This window comes from Amblyomma maculatum, chromosome 1 (assembly GCF_055883805.1).
Source record: "Amblyomma maculatum isolate TAMU_Amacu chromosome 1, ASM5588380v1, whole genome shotgun sequence".
Lineage (NCBI taxonomy): Eukaryota > Metazoa > Arthropoda > Arachnida > Ixodida > Ixodidae > Amblyomma > Amblyomma maculatum.
In genome coordinates, this window is record NC_139344.1 from 462,854,557 (window position 1) to 462,881,066 (window position 26,510).

General features: G+C 48.4%; 1 protein-coding gene and 1 pseudogene across 1 annotated transcript in view; one reads left to right on the forward strand and one right to left on the reverse strand.

The window, feature by feature from the left end:
• The window catches only part of LOC146209807 (uncharacterized), a 101,906-nt gene that overhangs the window by 30,367 nt on the left and 45,029 nt on the right, over positions 1 to 26,510 (reverse strand). The window contains exons 7-8 of the mRNA XM_084603954.1: positions 24,850 to 24,991; positions 6,547 to 6,652 (exon numbers count right to left, since the gene is read on the reverse strand). Of these exons, the coding sequence (XP_084460080.1) occupies positions 6,547 to 6,652; positions 24,850 to 24,991 (248 nt within the window). The remainder of the gene's footprint in view (positions 1 to 6,546; positions 6,653 to 24,849; positions 24,992 to 26,510) is intronic.
• Positions 18,517 to 20,289, forward strand: LOC146209808 (uncharacterized; annotated as a pseudogene).

Here is a 26,510-nt window from a genome sequence, read left to right on the forward strand (position 1 = left end):
TAGCAAAAGAAAAAGAAACAAATTTTGCTGCTTCTTAACGTCCGCAGCTGCTATAGCTCATGGTACGCCGCACGTTCAGCACAATGACAAGGATGGATGATTCACTCAAAAAAATAAAGACGTGCATCGCACATCAGCCGCAGCGCACAGAGGGTCTGCAGCACACACTGGAGAAGAGTTTGACGTTCTGTCTGCTACAAGATGGGCTGGCTTGTCGCCGCATGCGTAATGCGAGTTGCTGCGAGTGAAGACCAGGAAAGGGAGAGTAAGGGCAGACAGAGAAAGTTCTGCAGAAGAATTGGCACAACCTTGCGGTTCGCTCTATCATGTCGTTTCCCCTCTCCCGAACAACAATGCTGCATTGCCTACGTCTGCTCCGTGCTGGCCACCGCTAAATCGGTTCCGTCTCATTCCTTCACGCGCATGGCTTGCAAACGTCATGTGCTGACGTGCGGCAAACGATCACCGCAGATGCGCACGCCTTTGGGGGAAGGGTGCAGCGCTGCTCTAGACCAGCCATCGCTGAACTGTTCTCTCTCATTCCCTCTATGCGTGGCTTAAAAATGTCACGCGGCAAACGACCGAGGGTGATGGAATCGTCTCCGAGAAAAAAGCACCTTCCATTGTGTGGTGCGGAGTTCGATAAAACCAGAATTCGAATTATCCAAGTTTGACTGCAGACTGGTTAGCACCAAAGGAAATACAGCGCTAAGTTTTAGACGAACCACACAGAAAGACGGACGGGACTAGCGCCTGTCCCGTCCGTCTTTCTGCGTGGTTCGTCTAAAACTTAGCGCTGTATTTCCTTTGGTTTAACGCAATGTCACACCAACTAGCCTAGCAAGAGATACTGGTTAGCACGCTCGGCTGCTCATGGTGGTCCAAGTCCTGGCATGGACACAATTCATTCATTTGCTGCACCTCACAATGTAACCTTGAAAGTTAGCAATTGAGGGCTCTTGCCTTAAGATACACAAATATTAATCGATGGTAGCCAAATAAAAACAACACCGACCAATGCACGGACCACAACTTATTTGTGCAGGTACTTCAGAATTGTCGTGAAGGCTATTCTAAGATGCATACTGCACTGAACTGCAAAGAATCTCACCTACAGAACACACTGCCTCCATAAATGGGCCACAGCCAGCATGGAACACACATGCACTCATGCATGCACGCACACAAGAATTTCCCCCTCAGCGCCAAAAATCAAGTGGATGCAGCTGGCTCAGGGTCGGGTTTAGTGGAGGGATGTGGAAGAGGCCTTTGCTACACAGAGGGTATACCCTGGCTGATGATGGTGATCAAGAACCAAACACCAGATACTGATACCTCATAAGGCTTTCGCAACACTCATAGCCACCTGGCAAGAAGAACTGGAACAAAAATACAGAAAAATTTGGACCTCTGCAAGGGCTACAATACGTTAATGGCAACTATAATGCAATAGCTGAAGATCTTAAAATCGTTTTTCCTGAATATGAATCCGCATTTCACACTCGCTCGATCCATGAAAACTGGTTAATCTTCAAAAACAAATTGAACCACTTAACTGATATGTTTGCCCAGAGTTTACCTTTCAAACTAACCGCAATACTTCTTGGTTTACCCGGCACTTAAAATGGCTCGAAAACAAATAGAAACGACTTTTCCGCACTGCCAAACGTATCCACACGCCTGCCGCATGGGAAAGATACTACGAAGCTGAAAAATTATACTTACATACTGTTCGCACCGCCAAGCACTCATTCTATCACAACGATCTACCAAACCTACTAATTAGCAAACCCAAACAATTCTGGCATGTCTTAAATTCCACGCATCATCCTAATATTACACTAATAAACGACGTGCATGAACCAGTCACAGATCAGGATTGTGGAGAGATGTTCAATATTGCATTTACATCTGCCTTCACTACTGAGCTTGACGTGCCTTCAAAATTACCACCCTTTCAAATAGAATCCTTCATGCCAGCTGTCACCTTCTTCGAAGAGGGCACTTCATCCATAATTCATAATATTAAATATTCAAAATCTTGAAAAATGTGAATTCTATTTGTGCAGCATATTTATGTCTTCTCTCACAGTCACTCAACTCAGGAACCATTCCAACTGATTGGAAAGATGGTAGGGTCGTTCCAGTCTACAAACCAGGTAACAAAGACTCCTCCTTGAACTACCGCCCCATTTAATTAATTAGTGTACCTTGCAAAATAATGAAACACGTCATTTCCTCCCAAATTATAAACTTCCTGGACTCAATATTTTCACCCTTCGCAACATGGGTTTCGCAAGAGCTTCTGCGAAACCCAACTAGCCTTCTTTCTTCATGCCTTACATATTGTTACGCCCTTAGTGTCGCGACCGAGACGTTCTAGCTGGTTCAGTATGCTAGGTACACACGGCCAGCGGGAACGACACAGGTGCCACAAGACAAAGGTCGAACGGGTGCGTACACTTCTTCCTCTGTGCTCTGTTTGAGAACAAGTTCGTAACACTTCCCCCGTTGCAGGCGAAGCCCTCCGGGCGAGTCAATCGTCAGCACGAGGATGACAGGGTTTCAGACGCGCGACGTGAGCGAGCTCAGTTCATGAAGAACGTCGGCCACTTTTGGTAAGGCGCGCAATCCGATAGGTGAGGTCCTTAATTGCACCGAGGATAACATAAGGACCGATATAGTGCGCGAGCAGTTTGACTTAAGCCACGCTTCCTTAGTGGACACCAAAGCCAGACCATCTCGCCAGGGAGGTAGGTGACGTGGCGATGGTGGTCATCGTGCATAACGCGCAAAACAGAGGAGCGTAGGCTGACGAGCACCACCAGAAGGTAGCGGAGACTAGTGGGAGAATAGTCCTTTCTGTACAAGAGACCATCCCGTATACAATAGGGACTGGAAGCTGTAGGGTCCCCTGCAGCGGTAAAGAATGGTTGAGATTCTCATCTTTCTTCTGCTCAGTGCGGAATGTACGGCTATCGGGGAATGGAGGTAAAACCGCAGCGATGTAATGATCAAAATTGTCGGCGTCACATTCCGTTGTGGGAAGCGGTAAGCGTGAGAGACAGTCCACGTCAGTGTGCCGGCGTCCACTCTTGTGCGAAACTGTGTAATCAAACTCTTGTAAACGGATTGCCCACCGTGCAAGACGGCCAGATGGGTGACGGAGGTTTATCAGCCAGCACAGGGAATGATGATCAGTGACCACTGTGAAGGGCCAGCACGAGAGCGAGGCGTTCATTGTGCTCATTGAATGTCCGGCCAAAAATGGCGACATCATCGAGGTAGCACATACATATATGCCATTTTAGTCCCCGTAGGATAGCATCCATAAATCTCTAGAAAGTTGCAGGAGCATTGCAGAGCCCGAAAGGCATTATATTAAATTCAAACAGGCCATCGAGTGTGATAAAGGCCGTTTTTTTCTTGTCGTCACAGTGCATAGGGATCTGCCAATATCCCGATCGCAGATCGACGGATGAAAAATATGATGCGGAGAACAGACAATCTATGGCGTCATCGATCCGGGGAAGGGGATACACATCTTGCTTTGTTGCAGCATTCAGGCGGCGATAGTCGACGCAAAAGCGCCATGTACCATCTTTCTTCTTCACCAGAATTACAGTGGCGGCCCAGGGACTGTATGACTCTTGAATAACACCCTTTCCAGCATATCCCGAACCTGCTCACTGATGACCTGGCGTTCTGTTGGCGACACTCTGTACGGCTTCTGTCGAATAGGGTGTGAGTAGCCTGTGTCAATGCGATTCCGGGTACGTGTTACGGGAATGCACCGTGAGCCGCTGGGCTCCGAAAAATCAAAGATGGAAGAATACTTGACTAGTAAGGCCTCCAAAACTGGTTAGAGAGCGGCTGATCACCCGATACAGTTGTGAGTCAGGGGCTGGAGCGGCAGCACTTTCGCCAAGCGCATCGATAACCAACGCCACCGACGGGGCGTCGTCTTGCTGCACGTCGCAATCTTCATATTCACAGGCAGAACTACTGGTTGCGAAGAACAATTGATGGCCCACAGCCGTGAGCAGCCCTTGACCACCGACAGTAGGCGATGAGGAACCAGAATGTATTTCTTTGCACAGTTAGAATGAAGTGGTGCCACTGTAGCGTCAAAGATGTCGGAAGCACGGCTGGGGCACAAAACTGGGACGCACACCATAGACAGGGCTGGCACATTGGTATCCTCTGTTAGGCAGAACACATCCTCACGCATGTGTGGCTGCTTCTCTAAAAGTCCAGAAGGAAGGGAACCATCAACGCAGAGTTCCCCAGAGCAGCAGTCGACCGTAGGGCCACACATTCTCAAAAAGTCAATACCTAGAAGTATGTCATGCGTGCAACGCGAAAGCACTGCAAACTCCGCTGCGAATACCGTTCCACCCAAGGACACCGAAGCACTACACATACCCAGGGGCACAACGCCTCACCACCCGCGCCATGAAAATTCACATTTCTGTCCCAAACAAACGTAACTTTGCGTCCTAACCGCTTCTTAAACGATAAACTCATTATTGAAATGGTTGCCCTGGTGTCCACTAAAGCCATTGTCGCCACACCATCCACAAGCACATAGACTTGACTGTAACATGCAGACAGATGCCATTTTTCTAGATTTCGTAAAAGCTTTTGACAAGGTTCCTCACCGCCAGCTATTACTAAAACATGCACAGCTAAACTTACGTCCTAATATACTAAAATGGATTGAATAATTTTTAACCAATCGCTGTCAGTCAGTATATGTTAACTGACACCTATCTAAATCCCTGTTACGTCAGGCGTTCTGCAAGGATCAGTCCTCAGACCCTTTCCATTCTTAATATATATTAACAACTTGCCCCTGCCTGTTTCCTGTAGCATTCGAATGTTCGCAGATGATTGCATCACCTATTGCACCATTAGCAATTGTTATGATTTATACACGCTTCAGACAGATCTTAATAGCGTAATAAATTGGTGCAGTAAATGGTTAATGCCCCCCAACCCTACTATATGCAAGCTAATGTCTTTTTTTCATCGTTAAAATCCCTATCGCTTTTATTATTCAGTTTCTAATACACAAGTTGAGCTAACAAAATCATGCAAATACCTAGGAGTCACTGTCTTTTCCGGTCTATCATGGCACGATCACGTTAGCAACATCATTGCAGCATCAAACAAAGCACTAGGTTTCCTTAAACGCCACCTCCACCTTGCTCCACCTCAGGTAAAGTTGCTCGCATATAAATCGCTTGTCAGACCCAAATTAGAATACGCATCTGCTACCTGGAGCCCACATCAAGCATATCTAATCACTGCATTGGAATCTGTTCAAAATCGTGCCGCCCGGTTCATTTATCCATCATACCCATATGACACTAGTGTTTCGACCCTGAAAGCAAGATCCGGATTGCCGCTACTCTCTTTTCGTCACTGCATTGCAAGCCTTGCTCTTTTTCACGAGTTTTTTTATTCACCTCTGAGCCAAGCACCACACATCAAAGCCGCAGGGCGCACATCTCACCGCACAAGTCATCCACTTCAAGTTGCGCGCCCACAATCACACACTACCACCTTTTCTTTGCTCATTTTTCGAGCAGCTACAGACTGGGACGGCCTTCCCTGTGACATCGTAGCCATTGCATCGTCATCTGCTTGTCATGAATGTGCAACCAATCACCTGAAATGTTAAATAACCATCGCTATTTTTTTTTGTGTTTCAAGTGTGTTCCCACTCCCACTCCTCCAGAAATAAAGGCATTAAGGAATAAAAACTGAACTGAATTGAATACCTGGGAATAAATACAGTTCACTCCCTTTATGAAGAACTTGAAACAGACCAGAAAATATTTTCATCTTATTTGAAACTTTCTGAACACACAAGAAAACAAATAAAAGACAAAGTAAAAGCACACAAAAGACATCTAAGCTTGTTAGCTAGTCATGCCTACATATAATCTTTAGAAGAAAGGAACAAATAAAATAGTTTTAAAAGATAGGATTACTGCTAATTAGACCAATTATTCTATTTACTGCATTAGACAATTAATAAAAGAGCCCAAGACAGAGCATGAAATCAGCTCACATTATCTTACTTGAAAACAAAATTGGTCTAGTTTTGTGCAAATAAGGAAGGTAAAGTAGTTAGCTCCTGCAGAATGAAAATGAGGGTCCTTTCACAATGCATGGAGAAAAGAATTATGTTTAATCTTAGCAGCAAGGGTAGTGGGTGCACTCAATATGCAAACGCATAACTTTTTGCAAGATTTCTGATCATATGACACATCGATTATATGATGTTTTTGCATGGTCCCTGAAAGTCACATACTACCAATTAGGGTCTACTGTACCCAAATGCAAGCATGGAAACCTGGTACTAAAATGCATTTGTAACATCGGGAAAAGAAACAGCTGTGAGAGCTCAGCTGGATGGACGTAAAGTTTGGTCAGAAACCAGTCCACAGCATTTCCACGCTTTGTACCCCTTCCTAGCCACTGGGAAGCAAACCCGATGTCTCTCACACAAAATGGGGATGCTTTTCCCATGCTCACCATAACGGCCAGCGCGTCCTGTCCGGTGGAGGTGCGTCTCCAAGTCACGGGCCACGTCAAAGTGCACCACCAGATTCACCCGCTCGGCATCAATGCCACGAGCTCCCTGCAATGGTATCCACTCACTCATAGGCAAAAAGAAGTTTGGGTGTGGCCCTTACATGGATTATTATCTTTTTTTTATGTCTGCTTCGAGAAATGGAGGTGCGGCCCTTACACACGTTTATATGGTAGACTGCAGACAAGCACCGTGCAGGTATTTGTCAGATAAAATTACTACGATAAAAATGGTTTTCAGCAGATTTTCAGGTCAATTGAATAAGTTGAGCTTTCAGTTCATTCTGATGTTCTTATCTGGTCCCTTCAAGGCTCAGTTAAAGCGATTTTACTATATTCAATAGCGATATGACAGCTCCAACCGGTCTCATGCAAATCCTTCCTGTACAAGAATCTGTTACACAGAATACAGCACAAATTAACAACAAATAACATCATAAAGACTTACTATAAAATTCAAGTGTACCATGTGAATTCTGAGATACACAAGACAAAAATGTTTTCTAATTATAAATTTCCCTTTTTTTTTATCGATCAGATACTCAAATTCAAATTAAGGCATTTTTAACCCCCCACTGCAGTTAAATTTATATTGAAAGATTTCAATAATTACACAGTCCAAGTAATAAGTAATAACACAATCTTGGTGACCACGAGTTCCCCCCAATTTTTTTCGTCACCGGTAAAGCCAATCCTTATCCAAAACATTGGATATGCAGTGCTTGTATATGCAGTGCTAAGACCTCAACAGCACCAGAACCTGGGAGCAATGCCAACATCATCCCAATCAGGCCAGTCAACCCACTGTCTCATGCCTATGAGGTATTTGCTAGGGGTAATCTCTAATACCGTCGGGATAACATTAGAATTTCAATCAACCAAAGGACCAGGTAGGCTTTCCTAAGGGCTACTCAACATTCCAACTACAGCGCAACCTCGATGTAACTTCAATTTAACGAAATCCCCGATGTAACGAAGTAGTTCAGTTTCTGCAACTTTAGGCACATAGAACACAATGTATTTTTAGCCCCCCTATCAGCCTCGAGACCGAGCAGAGTTACCACCTAGCGGCATAGCGGCGAACCCTACCCAGTGTGGATGCATGTTCGCATCGCGTGCCAGCCCGCAGCGATTTACATGCATGCGTACGGCGTGTATAAGAATGCTTTTTGTTTGTTTTGCGGTTCCTGTGCACTTTTGCTTACTTAGCTGCCTCTTGCAAAAGAAATATGAACAGGATATCAACAACAAAAAAAAAAAAAAAATACTACTTGTCCATAATGCCACAGCGCTCTCCATCTTCTAGCGCCACCACGTGACCAAATGTCTTGGCACGTGGCTGAGCGTCGTCCTCGTCTGTCTCGAGCTTCACTTCATTAAAAGGGCCAGCTCGGTTGTTCTGCTGCTTGTTACGTGAGCTGGTGACATTCGGTGGATTGTGCACGGTAAAATCCCATGTACGTTGCCCCCAAAGACGTCACTGACGCTGCTCATTGATGCGCGGACACCCCGTCGCCTCCGAGGCCTACAACCTGAGTTCGAATCACTGGCCCCACTGCTGCGAGCCATGACATCTACAATGGGCAGCCAGACAAGTCAGCATTCCAGCAACGCCCCACCATTCGTCCTTCTCGCACCTCGATCCCCGCCATCATTCCACGGTGACCGGTTCGAGTATGTCGAAGACTGGTTGGCTAGTTTTGACTTTGTGGCTGTGTGAGACCAGAGGGGTGGAGGATGAAGCCTCCACTCGCGCTTCCGGTACGTAGGCGGTAGGTCCCAAAGGTTTTGGAATACGGGGCCGGCGTCCAATCCAAGACGCTTAACAAAATTTGGTAGAATCGGGCTCTCGCGTGGAGCGCAGCACGAAGAGAGTTACCGAAGTCGGGGGCGCGAAGGCGTCTGGCAGGGGTACACGTCATGGGAGTGTACCACGGGTGTTGCGATCCCGCCTGCCCGAGCACGTGGGTGCGACCCACAACACGACCAACGCGGTGGCAGTAGTTGACAAGTCCGCCACGCGCGCTGGGAGAGCTGCAGGATTCGTTTTCAGCTCGACGATGACCAGACGTAAACTGGGACAAGAGCGGTCCCCGGCGTGGGTGTCCGCCAATTTGTGGGACTTAGCTCTTGGGAAGGGGCTCGGCCTGGGCGATCCCATGTAAGCCTGGGGGATACTTGTTGGCGAGCTAAAACTCTTCTTCCCCTTCATGGATCACTGCCTTGTCGTGGCAGAGGGGCTTGCGAAACTCGATGAAGTCGTGAGCTCTGCTGTGTAGGGCCACCCAAGATAGACAGGTCACGGCAGAGAGTTCTGACAAAATGTGATTCACTGGAGAAGGTAATGGCAACCCACTCCAGTATTTCCTGCCAAGAAAACCCTATGGCCAGTCACAATACCATTAATGGCGCCGGAAGATGAGCCCCCCAGGTTGGAAGGCGTCCCACATGTTACTGGGGATGAACAAAGGGCGATTCCTAGTAGCTCCAGGACGAATGAAGCGGCTGGGCTAAAGCCAAAAGGACGCTCAGTTGTGGATGTGTCGGGAAGCGACCGGAAAGTCCGATGTTGCAAGGAGATATATCACATAGCAACATGGAATGTAAGATCTATGACGCAAGGTAAACTGGATGTCGTCAAGCGAGAAATGGACAGATTGAACATTGATATCTTGGGTATCAGCGAGCTCAAGTGGACCGGAATGGGAGAATTTAACTCCGGCGACCATTATGTCTTTTTTTCTGGGCACGAATCCAAGAGAAGGAATGGGGTCGCTCTCATAGTAAACAGAAGAATGGGCAAAGCAGTGCTAGGGTACAACCCCAAAAACGACCGAATGATTTCACTTCGGATCCAAGGTCAGCCTTTCAACATAACAGTTATCCAAGTGTATGCACCGACCACTGCTGCTGAAGAAGCTGACGTTGAGAGATTTTATGCGGACCTACAATGCCTTTTAGACCGCACCCCATCATCAGACGTCGTTTTTCTCATAGGAGACTGGAATGCTAAGGTCGGGAGTGAAGAAATATCCGGAATTATAGGCAAGTTCGGTCTTGGCGAGCCAAATGAAGCTGGGCAGAGGCTAGTAGAGTTTTGTCAAGAAAACAACCTGACCATAGCGAATACTCATTTTCAAAAGCCCAAGAGGCGCCTGTACACATGGACTTCACCGGACGGTCTGTACAGGAATCAGATCGATTATATTCTTTGCCGGCAGAGATGGAGAAGCGCTATACAAGCAGTAAAAACAAGGCCTGGGGCCGATTGTGGCACCGATCATCAGCTTCTTGTTGCCAAAATTAAGCTTCGATTGAGGAAAACGCAGAAAACTAGAAGGACTTTCAGGTATGATCTGGATCAAATTCCATTAGAATATGCTGTGGAAGTGAGGAATCGATTTCAAGAATTAGATCTGGAAGACAGAGAGCCCGAAGAGATGTGGACTGATGTTCGTGATATAATACAAGAAGTTGCTACTAAGGTAGTTCCAAAGCAAAAGAAATGCAAGAAAGCAAACTGGTTATCTGAAGAGGCTTTGCAAATAGCTGAGGAAAGGAGGTTGGCAAAAGTTATGGGGGAAAGAGAAAGATACAAGGTTCTCAATGCGGATTTTCAGAAAATAGCAAGGAGAGATAAGAATGCCTTCCTGAACATACAGTGCCAAGCAGTTGAGGACAACAGCCAATTAAGGAACACTGGAGCTCTGTATAAGACAATCAAAGATATCAAAGGAAGCTTCTGTGCTAAGCTGGGCGTGATAAAGGACAAACAAGGCAAGGACCTCACTGAAGCCTCAGAGATAAAGAAGAGGTGGCAGGAATACACAGAAGAACTGTACAAGAAGGACGCGAATGTGCAAACCCAACATAAGACGGTTGTGATTACTGATCTCGAGCCGGGCATCCTGAAGAGTGAAGTTGAATGGGCCTTAGCCAGCCTTGCTAAGAACAAAGCTAGCGGAATTGATGGCATTCCAGCTGAATTGCTTCAAAACCTCAACCATGACGCTGTTAACATTCTGCATACATTATGTCAGAAGATTTGGACAACCCTGCAGTGGCCACAGGATTGGAGGAGGTCAGTTTATATCCCCATTCCAAAGAAAGGCAGTGCCAAAGATTGTTCCAACTACCGCACGATCGCGCTTATTTCGCATGCTAGCAAGGTGATGTTGAAAATCCTCCAAGGTAGGCTGCAGCAGTATGTGGATCGGGAGCTTCCGGACGTGCAAGCTGGGTTTCGCAAGGGCAGAGGAACTAGAGACCAAATTGCTAACCTTCGCTGGATCATGGAAAAAGCAAGAGAGTTCCAGAAACCCATCTACTTCTGCTTTATTGATTATGCGAAAGCGTTTGACTGCGTAGATCACAGCAGATTGTGGCAAGCTCTCCAAGAGATGGGAGTTCCAATTCACCTCATCTGTCTCCTCAGGAACCTGTATGAAGGGCAAGAGGCCACAGTCAGAACTGGGCATGGTCGTACTGATTGGTTTCCGATCGAGAAAGGAGTGAGGCAAGGCTGCATACTGTCACCCTGCCTATTTAACCTATATGCAGAGTGCATCATGAGGAAGGCCGGTCTGGACGAGTCTTCAGCTCGAGTGAAGATTGCTGGAAAACGTATCAACAACCTTAGATATGCGGATGATACCACTTTAATGGCAGAAAGTGAAGTGGAACTCAAGAGACTTCTGATCCGCGTACAAGAAGAGAGTGAGAAGTTTGGGCTTAAACTGAACATTAAAAAGACAAAGATTATGGCGTCTTGCCCTATCAAGTCCTGGAGCATCAATGGACAAGAAGTGGAAGCTGTGACAGATTTTCTCTTCTTGGGCTCCAAGATTACCTCGGAAGGAGACTGCAGCCATGAAATTAGGAGACGCCTGCTTCTGGGAAAGAGAGCAATGGTTAGCCTTGACCGCCTAGTAAAGAGCAGAGACATTAGTCTGCCAACCAAGATCCGTATAACTCGTGCTATGGTCTTTCCAGTTGTGATGTATGGATGCGAGAGTTGGACTGTGAAAAAGGCTGACCGCCGAAGAATTGACGCGTTTGAATTGTGGTGCTGGCGAAGACTCTTGAGAGTTCCTTGGACTGCCAGAAGATCAAATCAGTCGATATTGTCGACCATAAACCCTGACTGCTCATTGGAGGGTCAAATTTTAAAGTTAAAGCTCAGCTACTTTGGTCATCTGATGAGAAGAGAGGAGTCGCTGGAGAAAGATTTGATGTTGGGAAAGGTTGACGGTCGCCGTAGAAGGGGTAGGCAGCGAACGCGTTGGTTAGATGGCATCCTCGAGGCACTGCAGATGAAGTTATGTGATGTTAGGAAGATAGTGAGAGACCGGAAAGCGTGGCGTGACATGGTCCATAGGGTCACGAAGAGTCGGACCCGACTGAACGACTAAACTGAACTGAACTCCCCATTGGGACAACAAGCGGAAGATAATGAATGTGTACTTCGCGCTGCAAGACTCGGTCAAGACGTGGTTTGAGAACCACGAGGCGTCCTTTGTCAACCGGGCATCCTTTCGCCGCGAGTTGCCTAAAACATTCAGCTCGAGTGCACACAAAGAAAACAGATTTGCAAATTGTTCGAGGTCTCAGCAGTCAAATGAGAGCGTGGCCATGTTTGTAGAGGAAACGACACGACTTTTCAATCGGGCCGGCTCTACCATGCCCGAGGCAACGAAAGTACGGCACCTCATGCGTGGGGTGAAGGTACAGGTGTTCGCTGGCCTCATTCGCGACCCTCCAAGAACTGTTGCAGATTTCTCGGGAGAAGCTGCCAGCGTGAAACGTTTACAGCAGGAACGAAGTACCCAATACGCCCGTCAGGCAAGCGTAGTGGCCACACCCTACTGCATGTCCGTGCCAGCAGCCAGCGACGAGGCATTGCGGGAGCTTGTGAGGAGCATTGTCCGCAAAGAGCTGCAGAACCTCCACTTGAATGCTCCACCTGCAATGAATTATTCTACTGGGGACTTCATCCGTGATGAAATCTGGTGAGCAGTGCAGCCACCACCACCACCACAACTGGGGCCGTGCATTATGACTTTACAGTGATGCCCTTCGTCGACCTGCCCCATTGTTGGACCACCGCCTCACTACCTGCGCCCTGTCGAGCAGCAAATAAGGTCTGCGCCCCGTCGAGCCGCAGCAAGACCAGCGTCCCGCTATCAGCAAGGCGCACTTGTGGCGAACGCCCAACAGACAGCCGCTCTGTTATCACTGCGGCGAGCCTGGCCACATTCTTCGCAATTGCCCATACTGGAGAATAGGTTTAAGAGGATTTTCACCCAACGCACCTTGACCCTGCTATGGCGAAAGACCAGAGGAGATTGAGGAATACCTGGCTGCTAACGAGATGCACCCGACGTCACCACAACGGCAGTCACGATCGTCATCCCCGAGGCGTTTTGCTTCACCCAGTCGATACTCCTCCTCTGGGCAACTCAGAGGCAGGTCCCCTCGTTGGGGAAACTAAACACGGCGACATCCGGGGGTGAGGCCGCCGCTACGTTTCACATTAAACAGCCTTCACCCGACGATTTGACACGACGGCCCGAGCGGCGACGACCCGATCCGATGAACTTACAGACGTGCTGCGAGCGCATTGTTTCCGGGGAAATTTTTGTAACCGCTGACAATTGTGATGTAACCGCACTTGTGGATACCGGCGGCGATTTTTCCGTCATGAGCACGCAGCTAGCCACGGCACTCCGTAAAGTTCTGAGGCCTTGGTCTAGGCCAATGATGCGCACCACCGGTGGCCACGTGATGATGCCGATTGGCATGTGCACTTGCTGCATAGAGATCTGCAGTTTTACTTTCACTGGCACCTTTCCCGTATTACAAGAGTGCTGCAAAGATCTGATTCTAGGCATGGATTTTCTTCAAAAGTATGGTGCTGTTATAGACCTTCGGGAGCAGCCCATGGTATCGTTTTCAACCAAGTGAGCCGTTGATAGCAACACAGACTTCCGGAAAACGATGTTGAGCGATGTGACGACCAGATAATGATCCCTCTGCAGGCGAGCAAGTTCGTCACAGTCGAATGCGATCACAACACCGGCATTGCTGAAGCTAACATGTCACTGCTTCTCACTCCGCAAGTTTGTGTAGCTCGGGGTCTTGTTGAACTTGTCTGTGGGCAAGCCAAAGTGCTAGTGACAAACTTCACATGTGAATCCCAACATTTGACAGCGAACACGACGATCGCTTATTTTGAAGAACTTGGAGAATGTACAGGCCAGTACGCTTTATCTAACACGTCAGACCTCGACACTGCGACGTCTACAGCCATTCAGAACGATGTGAGCCCGCACCTCTTGTCCAGTCAGAAATGCTGCATAGAGAATCTTGTCAATTTGTTCCGCGATTGTTTTGCATCAACCTTCAAGGTCCGACAGATGCCATGAACGAAGCACCAAATTATAGTTACCGACGACCAACGTCCACTATGTCAGCGTCCTTACCGGGTGTCTTGAAAAGAATGTATGTGACGCCATCCGCCAACAAGTAACAGAAATGTTCCAGGACGACATTATCTAACCGTCGACGAGCCCCTGGGCTTTGCCTGTTGTCCTTGTCGCGAAGAAGGATGGAACCTTGAGGTTCTGCGTGGATTACAGACGCCTCAACGTCACGAAAAAGAATGTATACCCTTTGCCACGCATAGACAACTCCGTCAATCGCCTTCGCCATGCCACTTACTTTTCGCCACTTGACCTCCGCACTGGATATTGGCAAATAGAGCTTGACGAGCGAGACCGTGAGAAGACCGCTTTTATTATGCCGGACGGTTTGTATGAGTTTAAAGTGCTCGCGTCTGGCCTGTGCTCTGCCCCCGACACATTTCAAAGAATTATGGACACCGTACTCTCTGGCCTGAAGTGACAGTCACGCCTCATATATCTCGACGATGTTGTGACTTTCTCGGACACATTTGACGAGCACCTGAAACGTTTGTGCACTATTTTCGAGGCCATCTGATTTGCCGGTCTATCTCGCAAACCCGAAAAATGCCACTTTGCTTTTAATGAGCTGAAATTTCTCGGCCACATTGCCAGCGCTCGATGTGTTAGCCCAAACCCAGAAAAGACAGCTACTGTCGCTTCCTTCCCCAAACCAGCCGATAAACGAAGCTTGTGTCGATTTCTCGGTCTCTGCGCATACTATCGTCGCTTTGTCGACAATTTCTCCAAGATCACTGAGCCTCTGACCTGCCTGACAAAAGACGCCGAGCCGTTCGTTTGGGGCCCCGACTAGGAAAAAGCATTTACGGAACTCAAGTGCAGTCTCCAATGTACGCCTATACTTGGTCACTTCGACGAAGAGGCTGACACGGAACTGCACATGGATGCCAGTAACATTGGCCTCGGTGTGGTTCTTGTTCAGTGGCAGGAGGGTGCAGAACATGTCATTGCTTACGCCAGTCGCACTTTGTCCCGTTACGAAGTTAATTATTCAACTATGAAAAAGGAGTGCCTCGCTCTTCTGTTGGCAGTCATAAAATTTCTTCCGTACTTGTACGGTCATCCGTTTCGTGTCGTGAGCGACCATCACTCGCTGTGTTGGCTGGCAAACCTGAAAGATCCATCGGGTCGGCTTGCGCGATGGAGCCTTCGGTTGCAAGCATTCGATGTTACTATCGTGCACAAGTCTGGCAAGAAACAGTGATGCTGACTGTCTGTCCCTCGCCCCTACTCCCTGCCACACGAATGGCTCGGACGACGATTCCGCTTTCCTCGGTGTTATCAAGCCGTCCACCTTAGCCTGAAAGCAGTGGGCTGACCCTGAACCTTTGCCCCTCATCGAAAGCCTCGAAGGAACCTTGTCATCTCCTCCTGAGCTCTTCAGGCGCGGACTGTCGTCATTTTGCTTGCGCGATGGTGTGCACTACAAGAAGAACTACGGTCCAACAGAAACTGCTTACCTGCTTGCAGTACCCACAACGCTTCATGACGAAGTTCTTCATGTGTGCCACGACGACCTTTCTTTCGGCCATCTCAGTTTTTCTCGCACATTGGCACGGATACGTCGAAAGTAATACTGGACCAGGTTAGCTGCCGTTGTGCACAGCTATGTCCGTACCTGCCGTGAGTCCCAGCGGCGGAAGACACCGCCCATTAAACCAGCTGGTCTCCTGCAGCCCTGCAGCCTATCGATCCCCCAAATTCCCATTTCAACAGGTCAGCATGGACTTATTGGGCCCATTCCCAAAGTCCTCCATGGGTAACAGGTATATAGCGGTTGCCACTAACTGCCTCAGCCGCTACTGTGAGACCAAGGCCATTCCCCGTGGTACTGCAGAGGAAGTTGCGCATTTCTTCATTCATAACACTGTACTCTGTCACGGTGCCCCAAAAGTCGTCTTAACTGACAGGTTAACCTCGTTTACGTCGGCACTCACAAGTGAGGTCCTTCAACTCAGAGGCACCACTCACTGCAAGACAACTACCTATCATCCTCAAACCAATGGACTGACTGAGTGGCTTAACAAGACAACTGCCAATATGATTTCTATGTATGTAAACGACGATCATGGGAATTGAGACCGAATTATGCCGTTAATCACATTCGCATACAACACTGTGCTTCAGGAAACTACACGCTTCACTCCATTTCCTTTGGTCCCTGGACGCGAATCTTTGACTATGCTGGATGTCATGCTTCTGGATTCTGCTCCCTCCACTGTCGTGGAGGCTGATTAATTTATTCGTGACGCAGAAGCCACACGGCAACCTGCCCGACAGCAAATTCGGCACCAACAAGCACACGACGCCCAGCGCTACAACCTGCGACACCGAGAGGTGACTTACACGCCCGGCGACCAAGTCTGGGTATGGAGCCCAATACGGTTGCGAGGGCGCTCTGAAAAGCTTCTGTGACATTACTTTGGAACCTACGTGGTGCTCCGCCGCCTCAGCGTGGTGAACTACGAAGTGCTACCACAAGGCACTGTCCTCTCCTCTCGGCAGCCGAAGTCTGAAATAGTTCACATCGTCAGAATGAAGCCATATTACAATCGTTAAACCGTTTTAGGGTCCAAACCAGAGCCAGAGACTCCTGTATAACATGCCCCGCTTTTCTGTTGTTCCCCTACGTTTGCGGCATCAGGTCGATGCCTCTTGGAAGGGGGGCACTGCCACAGCGCTGTCCATTTTCTGGCGCCACCAAGTGGCTAAATGTCCTGGCGCGTGGCTGAGCGTCGTCCTTGTCTGTCTTGAGCTTCATTTCATTAAAAGGGCCAGCTCGGTTGTTCTGCTGCTTGCTACGTGTGTTAACGACAATATCGAGTATGTCACGCTGCAAAGGACATATCCTCAGTCATGGTCTTCAGCGCTTGAAATTCGTTGACAAGAGGTGTCTCAAACGAAGCGCTGCTGTAGTTAGGCGCTGTGTCAAAGCAAAATAGGTTGCTGCCGTCAATACAACTTAATGCAAACGCTCTAAAATCGTATATTCCCGTTTCTGTTTGGAATACCGCAACTATACTGAAACATGCTACCGCAGATTGCTGCATAGCAAAATCCAGTTTGAATAAGCCACCCTGTGCCTTCTGTATCCGCGATAGAGTTGTCCGAATACTTTTTTTTTCTTTTAAACCTCTGTCGCGGTGTCTCAGTGGTAGGGTGCTCGGCGCATGCTGAGACGAAGAAAACATTCAAAAGCTGTTTCCGCTGTGGTTCTCCAAAACACACGGGTGAAGCATGCCCTCACTCAGATGCAATCTGTCTCAGTTGCAACAAAAAAAAGGGCATGGCCAGAGAGCCTGCCGAAGCAGTGCCAAGAAGAAAAAGCAGATGAAAAGGAATGTGAAGATGCTGACGGTTGTGTCACGGAAAGTTTCGACCCTCGGTCTAAACAGCGTCTCGGCAGCTCAGCACAGCCCCGTCACCGTACAGATGACCATCGACGGCATCTTGGTGAACATAGAGCTAGACACGGGAGAGGCTGTTTCCGTCACGTCAAAGACTCAGTTCTGTGAGCTCCTACTACAGTAAGCTCCTACTAATGAAGCCTACTGCAGTTAAACTTCGTACCTACACAAGAGCACTGGTACGGCCCCAGGGGGTCTTTTGGGTCAACGTGCAGCATGGCGACCATTGTGCAATTCTTCCACTCTATGTCGTAGACCACAAGGGACCACCTCTACTGGGCCGGAAGTGACTCCAGCCAGTCCGGCTGCAGTGGACGAAAATTTGGAACCTGAACAACATTACAATGTCAGACTCTCCTACTCATATCAGCGTAAAAAAGAGGCTTGACGGCTTGCTGCCGAAGTACCAACCCCTTTTCAAAGACGAGTTAGGCATGATAACTGAAGAGCGTGTCGTTCATTCGTGTCAAGAAAGAGAAGTGTTCGCTTTTTTTCAACAGGACCTTCGCTACCTCGGACATAGAATCATTGCATAAGGCATCTCTGCAATGACGGAGAAGATTGACGCACTCCTAAAGGATTCAGCCCCTAAAGACAGGCAGCAGCTGCAGTCGTTCCTGGGAGTCATCAATTTCTACGGCAAGTTCCTTCCTAACCTAGCAACGGTGACGCAACCATTTTTCAAGTTACTATGTAAAAAGGCCCCATGGTGCTGGGATGAGCGTTCCCAGGGAAGCGTTCACTAAAATAAAGAACGTGCTAGCCTCTCCGCCGATTTTGGCACACTACCCCCTGTGCAAACCATTGCAGCTATCATGCGACGCTTCGCATTAAGGTTTAGGCACGGTTCTTTCTCATGTTTTGGATGACGGCAGCAAAAAGGCAATGGCTTCTGCATTGCGTACCTTGATCGATGCCGGAAAGAAATACAGCCAGATTGAGAAAGAGGCCCTTGCGATAATATTTGGAGTTAAGAAGTTTCATTTCTGCGTTTAAGGTCGTTGGTTCACACTAGTGAGCGACCATAAACCACTTCAAAGAATCTTGGGCCCAACAACCGGCGTTCCGACTATCGCAGCAGCATGTTTGCAGCGCTGGACTGTCACATTGTCAGCTTACCGGTATTCGCTTATCTTCAGAAAATCAAGCGAGAATGCTGAAGCCGATTTCTGTTTGCGCCTGCCGTTATCAGTAGTGAAAGACGAAACACAAGAAAGTGAAGAAACTTTTTATTCATTGCAGTTAAAATCAATGCCAGTTTCAAGCCAGGACATTGCTCGAACAACATCTCGGGACCCCATGCTTTGTAAAGTGATAGATTTCATAAATGTGGGGTGGCTGGCGTCGGTGACTGAAAAAGATTTGAAGCCTGTTTTTGACAGACAAAACGAGCTCACAGTTCACCGAGGCTGCATCATGTTCGGGATGCGAGTGATCGTGCTAGCAAACATCTAGCGCGCAGCTACGTGTGGTGGCCGTCTATCGAGGCGGACCCCGAGCATCATGAACCAACATTTTGGTTCATGGCCCCTTTTCCCAAGCATTTCACCCCAGAAGAGCCGAGCACCAGGCCGGGGGAAATCTTGTACCCATTGGGAACCGGTGGGTACCCGGCGGCACTGGGGATCGAACCCCGTGCCTCCCAAATGCAAGGCGGATGCTCTACCACAAGGCCACTGCTGGGTAAGTTGTCAAGGACAACGTTCCGAGCTATGCAAAGCGCTCCTGCATCCTTGGTCTTGGCCAACAGCACCATGGCAGCGCGTAGATATAGGTTTTGCTGGCCCCTTTTTGCGTGCAATGTTTCTTGTAGTCGTGGATGCGCACTCCAAGTGGCTGGAATTGTTTTTTATGCACTCGACGTCGGATGCTACAGTTGACAAATTGAGAAAGCTGTTCGCGCGTTTTGGTTTCCCGGAAACCGCTGTCACTGATAACGGCCTGCAGTTTATTTCTGAAGAGTTCAAGCTTTTTGTAAAAGAATTAGGCTGTCGTCACGCGCTTACAGCACCGTATCATCCCAGCTCGAAGGGGCTTGCAGAGCATTTTATTCAGAAACTTAAAAATGCTCTTCATAAATCTAGTGGAGCAGACACATTACCGTACATCTGAAGCGTCACAAGCTCTTGCTTAGTTACTGCAACTCGCCTCATGCGAAAACAAGTGAGTCACCAGCAAACTTGTCACTAGAATGCTGGCTGCGAAATCGACGATGTTGTCAAGCCAGCGGTGGGAGGAAGGACTACCTATAATCAGTTCAAGTAATCCGTGGCTCGCCTATGTTGTGGTCGTGACATAGCAGTCGGTGACCAAGTAATGGCTCATGATTATCGAGGCAGACCGAACTGGGTCCCTGGTGTTGTGCGACAGTCCAGCCCTCTGTATTTTAACGTTCGTGCTACCACACGCAGAGGCAGCTTCACCTGGTGTCGTCACAAGGACCAGCTGCTTGCGTGGACCATGGATCCGGATCACGAGGCATCTGACCAGGATGGATACGAGTTCCTGGCGTCTCCACCATGTGTCGACCTAGTGACATCTTCCTCTCTTACCACCAGTGGTCCTGCCACTTTGCAAGAGATCCAGATGGCAGGTGCAAGACGCTACCTCACTAGAGACCGTCGACCACCAGACAGATATCAAGCTAAAGTTTAGCTTGTTAAATTAGCCAATCTAAAAGGGGATGGCTGTGTTACCCGACTTATTGCCACAGTTGCTAATGCGCATGCGCACAGAATGAATAAAAGGCGTGCGCCGCAACCTGCTCGTGCGCTCATCTCGACCAGTCACGCACAGACGCACATGTAGCAATACAGGCGAACTCGGATATATCAAACTCGAAGGGGATCGCGAAATAGTTTGATGCATCGATAATTCGATATAGAGAAATCGGCTTGAGACGCCACTTGCGATTGTGAAAAATAATACAGTATTTGTCGCGTAATCAACCCACTTGCATAATGAACCCACTCCCCATTTTTGCCCCCGAGAATTTGAAAAAAAAATAAATGTTCGGTGCCGCGTTCCTCCATTTCGACCGTCGCATCCACAGCTCATTTATTGGCAGCGTGCCAAGATGCTGCACAGCGATAACGTCACGACGTGTTTATCTTTTAACTATACTTTTTATAGATCCTGCGGTGGCAGGAACAAACTTGGCAGAGTGCTGGGCCTAGTCCACTACTACAAAATCATTGGCAAGCTTAATACAGTGAAATCTCGATATAACGAATCCCGCGGGACCGAGAAAAATCATTAATTATTTTGAAATATCGGTGTAATAAAAAAATCTGCGATTATAAGGCAGTGGTCAAACCTAGGTATGAAAATGACGTACCTTGGCAGTAGGCACGTGTGTAGACAAGCAAAACCTCAAGTGAAAAGGTTGCACTAACTCCAAAGCTGATTTATTTGAAGAAATCCATTATTTTCTTCTGCCCCGTGCAGCAAACACGACCGCGCACTACATTACACCACTACAGCACATACACCTTCCACTTTCCGGAACACCTCATCGCGTGCGTGATTGCACCGAGCGATGAAAGTACGGATTTTGTCCATGTGCAAACAAAAAAAAAAAAAAATCGGAGTTTTTTATGACCCCATCTTCAATGCTCCCTGAGCTTTGAAAATCTTGTCTCGGTCTTTCATAATGATCGCGGCAGTCGATGGGGCAATGCTAGCTGTCTGTAGAGGCCGAATCGCTTTTTCCCTGCGTCGATTTCTTGCAGTGAAAGCAGCTGCGTTCATATCTTCTTGGCACTTCGCTGGCTAATATCATCGCCAATCTCGCACAAACTTCACAATAAGATAATCAGCGGCAAAAAAAAAAAATACCGTCCCGCACGCGCGAATGCACGAACGACCGAGTCGCGTACGGCACACAACACAGGAAGAAAAAAAACGCAGGCAGCTAGGCCTGCCGGCTACTGCGTAATAAACCATAGCTTCATGGTGGCGCTAAGAGCTGGTCCTAGATATCCTGATGATGATAGCTGCAGCCCACGGACCATACACACAGAAACGGCGATTTCTGTTTCGTTTCACGCGTGAGTTGCAAGCTGCGGTGCTGTTAGTTTTAGCCAAATTCGTAATACTGATGTTCCAAAATTATAGAACAAGAAATAAAATATGTTCGTTATTCTGAAATATACGCTATTTCGAAATTCGTAATTCTGAAATTTTTACATTGAAAACATGGCAAATCTGCCGGGGATTCTTAAAAAATTCGTTAATTTGAAAAGTTCGTTAATGTGGTGTTTGTAGTAACGAGATTTCACTGTAGCTGCAAATGCTGTTTGGAGCGAACAATGCTAAAAGCCAGTGGCATGACAGCAGCCGACCGCATGCTTTCGTTGATCAATTCGAAAAAAAAAAAAAAAAAAAAAAAAGGAACTGCCGCTTCTTAACATCCGCAGCCACGTCCGCAGCCGCACATTCAGCTCGACAAGAACAACTTTCACAAAAGAAAAAAAATTTTCGCTTCTTAACCTCTGTAGCCGCAATAGCATACGTACAGCACGATGACAATAAACAACTCCGCAATAAACAACAACAAACAGCGCCGGCGGTTGTGCGGTTGCCAAGAACATCGCGTTCAAATATCCTTGTCGCAGCTTGATTTTTCGCGAGCCTCTCAGCGGTGTGTACCTTTCCGGCAGCAGCCTTCGCTTGAAGTCGAGCATCCCGTTGCCCTGGAGTTTCTACCGCACGTTTCTTCCTCTTCGCTTCAGCATCCATTTCACGGCGACGCTCAGTGTCTTGAGCCGTTTCGTGAGCACGCTCAGCACGTTTCCTCGTTCTTTGTGCTTCTAAATTCTTGCACTGTTTAGCTGCAACACCAGATTCAGTAGACTCACGTTCCTGCTGCCTTCGTAATCGTTGTGCTTCAGCACGTCGAGCCCGGCGAACCTGCGCCGCAATGCCAGATGGACCGGCTTCGTCTATTGCGACGCGAAGCAACGCACACACGCTTGTGCAACGCTGCCCTGAGACGGCCGCCACGTCCGCAACTGACACGCCCCTCTCTCACTGTCTCACTCTCTAACTGGGTGCATCATGCTGTCGCTCCACCTCCTCAGTGTTAGATCGCGGGATGTAGGCGTCGCCACTTTCCCTTTCTCCTCTCAAGTTCACGGAGAGATGGATGGACAGAGAAAGAGAGAAGCTTCTACTACAGCTCCGTGGCTGCTCAACCTCCTCAATGCTGAGACGCGCGCGTAGCCACCTTCTCTTTCTCCACTTCAAGTTCACGAAGAGAGAGAGAGAGAGTGAGCGGCTTCGGATAGACCCCGGCGAAATCCGTGATTGCGGCTAGTAGTGCTATGCACTAAAAAAATCTGCCGCTTTTTAGCGTCCATGGCCGCCGTAGCTTACGCTCGTCCAGCACGACGACACGAGACGCTCATAGCACGCCAGCCGCTGCGCGCAGCGCGTTCACACACACTCGAGAAGTGTCTGCCATGGGCTTAGCTGGCTTGTCTGCGCATGTGTAGTGTGTGCTGCTGCGAACGAAGACCGGGAAAGAGAGAGGAAGGGGAAAGAAAGCTCAGCAGAAGAGTATCGGGTTTTTCCCCTCTCCCGAACACCACGGCTGCATTGGTGCCCTCTCCTTCCTTCACCCACATGACTTGCAAATGTCACGTGCTAACTCGGCAGCAATCACCGCAGATGCGAGCGCCTTTAGGGGAAGGAAGCGGCGCTGCCCTAGACCAGCTGTAGCCGAGCTGCGCCCTCTCATTCCTTCCGCGCGTGGCTTGAAAACGTCACGCGGCAGACGGCCCAGGTGATGCGATCGTCTTTGGGGGAGACGCACCGTCCAATGCGTGGTGCGGAGTTGGATATATCGAACGACCAGTGAAATTGAGTTCGATATACGACGCAGCTTTCCTATACTTTTACATGGGGTTTTCAAGGGGACATTCTGTGAGTTTGATATAACCAAAATTCGAAATATCCGGGTTCGACTATAAACATCGTTTCGCCCCTGGAAACTTGTCTGCTCCTTTGCATGAACCACGCAACACAATAGACGCATGCACAACGTCATAACACGATTTAATGAAGGTATCTGAATTCCTTTTCAAATGCCCACATGGTCTAATGAAGACATTTCGATCCCCCATCGGGTGCCCATATGATCCGCTATTCTGGTAAACTCGAAACAACCAAACTGGTTTCACTATCTCAACTTAACGAACTTTTTGTTAAAAAATGAAGGTCAAAAAGTTTATTTTCGGTCTATTTTGCAGAAAACGCCCAAAAATGTATTGACTGCGAGCCAACAGTAACATCGCGGAGGAACTTCATCCCACTTTTGTCAAACTGTGCGGCACAAGACGGGAGATTTACTGGTTTGAATTCCTGAGATTTTACCAACGATAAAAAGCCTGTCCATCAATCCGGTGTCAACAGCGGTGCCAACACAGTGTCCAGTTTTTGGATGCCCTTGATCTGCGACGTCAGTCTGTCAAAACACACAAGGAAGGAACACATGAAAAATCCATGCAGTTCTTGGTTACACCGCAAGCAAGCAAATGCTAGCGACGAAGCAATGAAGGTAAAACCTTCGTTGCTTCTTTTAATATGTGCTATTGGTGTCAGTCATTTACGGGGACCGCCATCATTTTAGCAACATAATCATAGTGGGCAAGTTGGTATTGCATTTCAAAATGACGAAACAGTAGGACTTCCCTGGTCCTTCGTTTAGGTTGCGTTGTTACATCCTTCAGAACACAATTTCATTTGCATAAAATTCATGTTTCGCAAATAGGATGCTGCAGTACTTCCTTGATGCCGCTACACCACATAATAATCGACTGTATCGGATTAAGTGACCAAAAATGCCTCCCTCCATATAACGAATTTCTCGATTGAGCAAAATAATTCGCAGCTACCCTGAACATTGCTAAATCGAGTTTTAACTGTATAGCTTCTACAGATTATGAGAGAGCATTTGACCCAGGTGAACCCAAGCAGCCATGCAGGCATTGTGGGACAAGGATGTAGAAAAGGTGTGTGTAAGGGTCGCGGAAATTATCCGGAGTGGTTGCACACTGACAACAATGCTTCACATGGAAAGTGACAAAAAGCCATCAAGAACATATTTGAAAAATCACGTGCTTATGTTCACTCAAATGGGCTGAGAACAGGCCAGTCAGTATAAAAGCATACCTGTCCCCCATTTACCAATACTAATATTAATGCAGCCAATAACCTGTAATTCAATGCAGTATTTTTGACTGGCCTTTCCAAGCAGAGTCTGTGCTGAAGTTGGCTCCCTGCACAATGATTATTCCCCACTCTGATGGAGTCTTGTAGTGTGCATGGACTTCCTTGTTATGTGCAGGTGTCCGTACCAGGTCAGTGGAGACGAGGATGCGGCATCGGAAGGCCTTGAGCTGCACCAGGGCCCTGATCCGCTGCTCCTGGTCCTGGGCTCCACTCAGGAGCTGGGCTGCAAAGCCCGCATGCGTCAGCCGCTCCGCCAGGGACTGGGCCCTGCACCATACGACATGCCACAAGGTCCCGTGACGATTCTGTTAGTCAAACACCACAAGCACAGTCACATAACAAGAGGCAACCGTGGCATAGTGCTTCTCTTCCCTCGCAGTACGCCTGCCACACTCGGGAGTCTAGGCTCTTTTAACATTCAAGACAGGCATCCCAAGACTGAGGTCTACGCTGGTGGGCAGGTAAGTGACTTTTAATGTTTGCAGTGCAGTAGGCTAAGACAGTGACAATAATCAAATGCGAAGTAGGTACGTAGCACTTCTTAACCCTGCTATACCTTTCCATCACTTGCAGTCGAGCATCCCGTTGCCCTGGAGTTTCTACCGCACGTTTCTTCCTCTTCGCTTTGGCATCCGTTTCACGATGACGCTCAGTGTCTTGAGCAGTTTCCCGAGCACGCTCGGCATGTTTCCTCATTCATTGTGCTTCTAGATTCTTGCACCGTTTAGCTGTAATATCAGAATCAGTAGACTTAGGATCCCACTGCCTTCGTAACCGTTGTACATCAGCGCGTCGAGCACGGCAAACCTGCGCTGCAGTGCCAGACGGCCCGGCTTTATCCATTGCGGCGTGAAGCAAACACATGGCGCAGCCGCGTCCTCAGCTTTCCTTGCACCACCTTCAGAAATGAGCGAAAACAGGCACAATGTACCCCTTTACAATGCACTGCTCTGCGGCCGAAAGGTCTGGGGTGGGATCATAGGGGGAGAGAGAGAAGAGAGAGGGAAACGCGCTTGAAGGCGGGCGCCAGTTAAGGCGCGTTGCGGAGGTGAGCACAAGCAGCTTCACAATGTGGCGAGTAGTTCGGAGCCAAGATCCAGGGAGCACCGCGCGTGGCCGTCTGCTGTCCATGAAGGCTGAGGAGTGACTAATGCGAGGGGAGAAATGCCAAAGTTGAAGACGTGCGAGCGAGACACGACTACTCACTTCGGAGTAACGCACGCTTGTGGAATGCTGCCGTAACGGGCGCCACGCCCGCAACAGGCACACCCCTCTCTCACTGGGTGCATCTATGCGGCCGCTCCACTTTCCCTTCCTCCTCTTCAAGTTCACGGAGAGACAGATGGACAGAGAGAGAGAGCGGCTTCTGCAGCAGCTGTGCGGCCGCCCTGCCTCTTCAATGCTGAGCCGCGCTATGCACGCGTTGTCACTTTCTCTTTCTCCACTTCAATTTCACAAAAAGGGAGAGAGTGAACGGCTTCGGACAGACATTGGCGAAATCCGTGATTGCGGCTAGTAGTGCTATGCACTAAAAAAAAAAATCCAAGCACCCACGTCCCTGCCACTTCCCCATCAACAGTCCCCTTTCTTCTTGCTGACTCGGTAAGCAACGGTGCAAAATATTTAACATTAAAACAAGGAGAAGCATGTGTTGTCACAGCTGATCATAGATATTCACAGAAAGTTTCAAGAACATACACAACTCCGAGTGGCTGCAGTGTGCCTCACAGGTGGCGCTCCACCTGCTCCCGTTCCCAACATCGCCTGGAGGCAATGTCTAACCTAT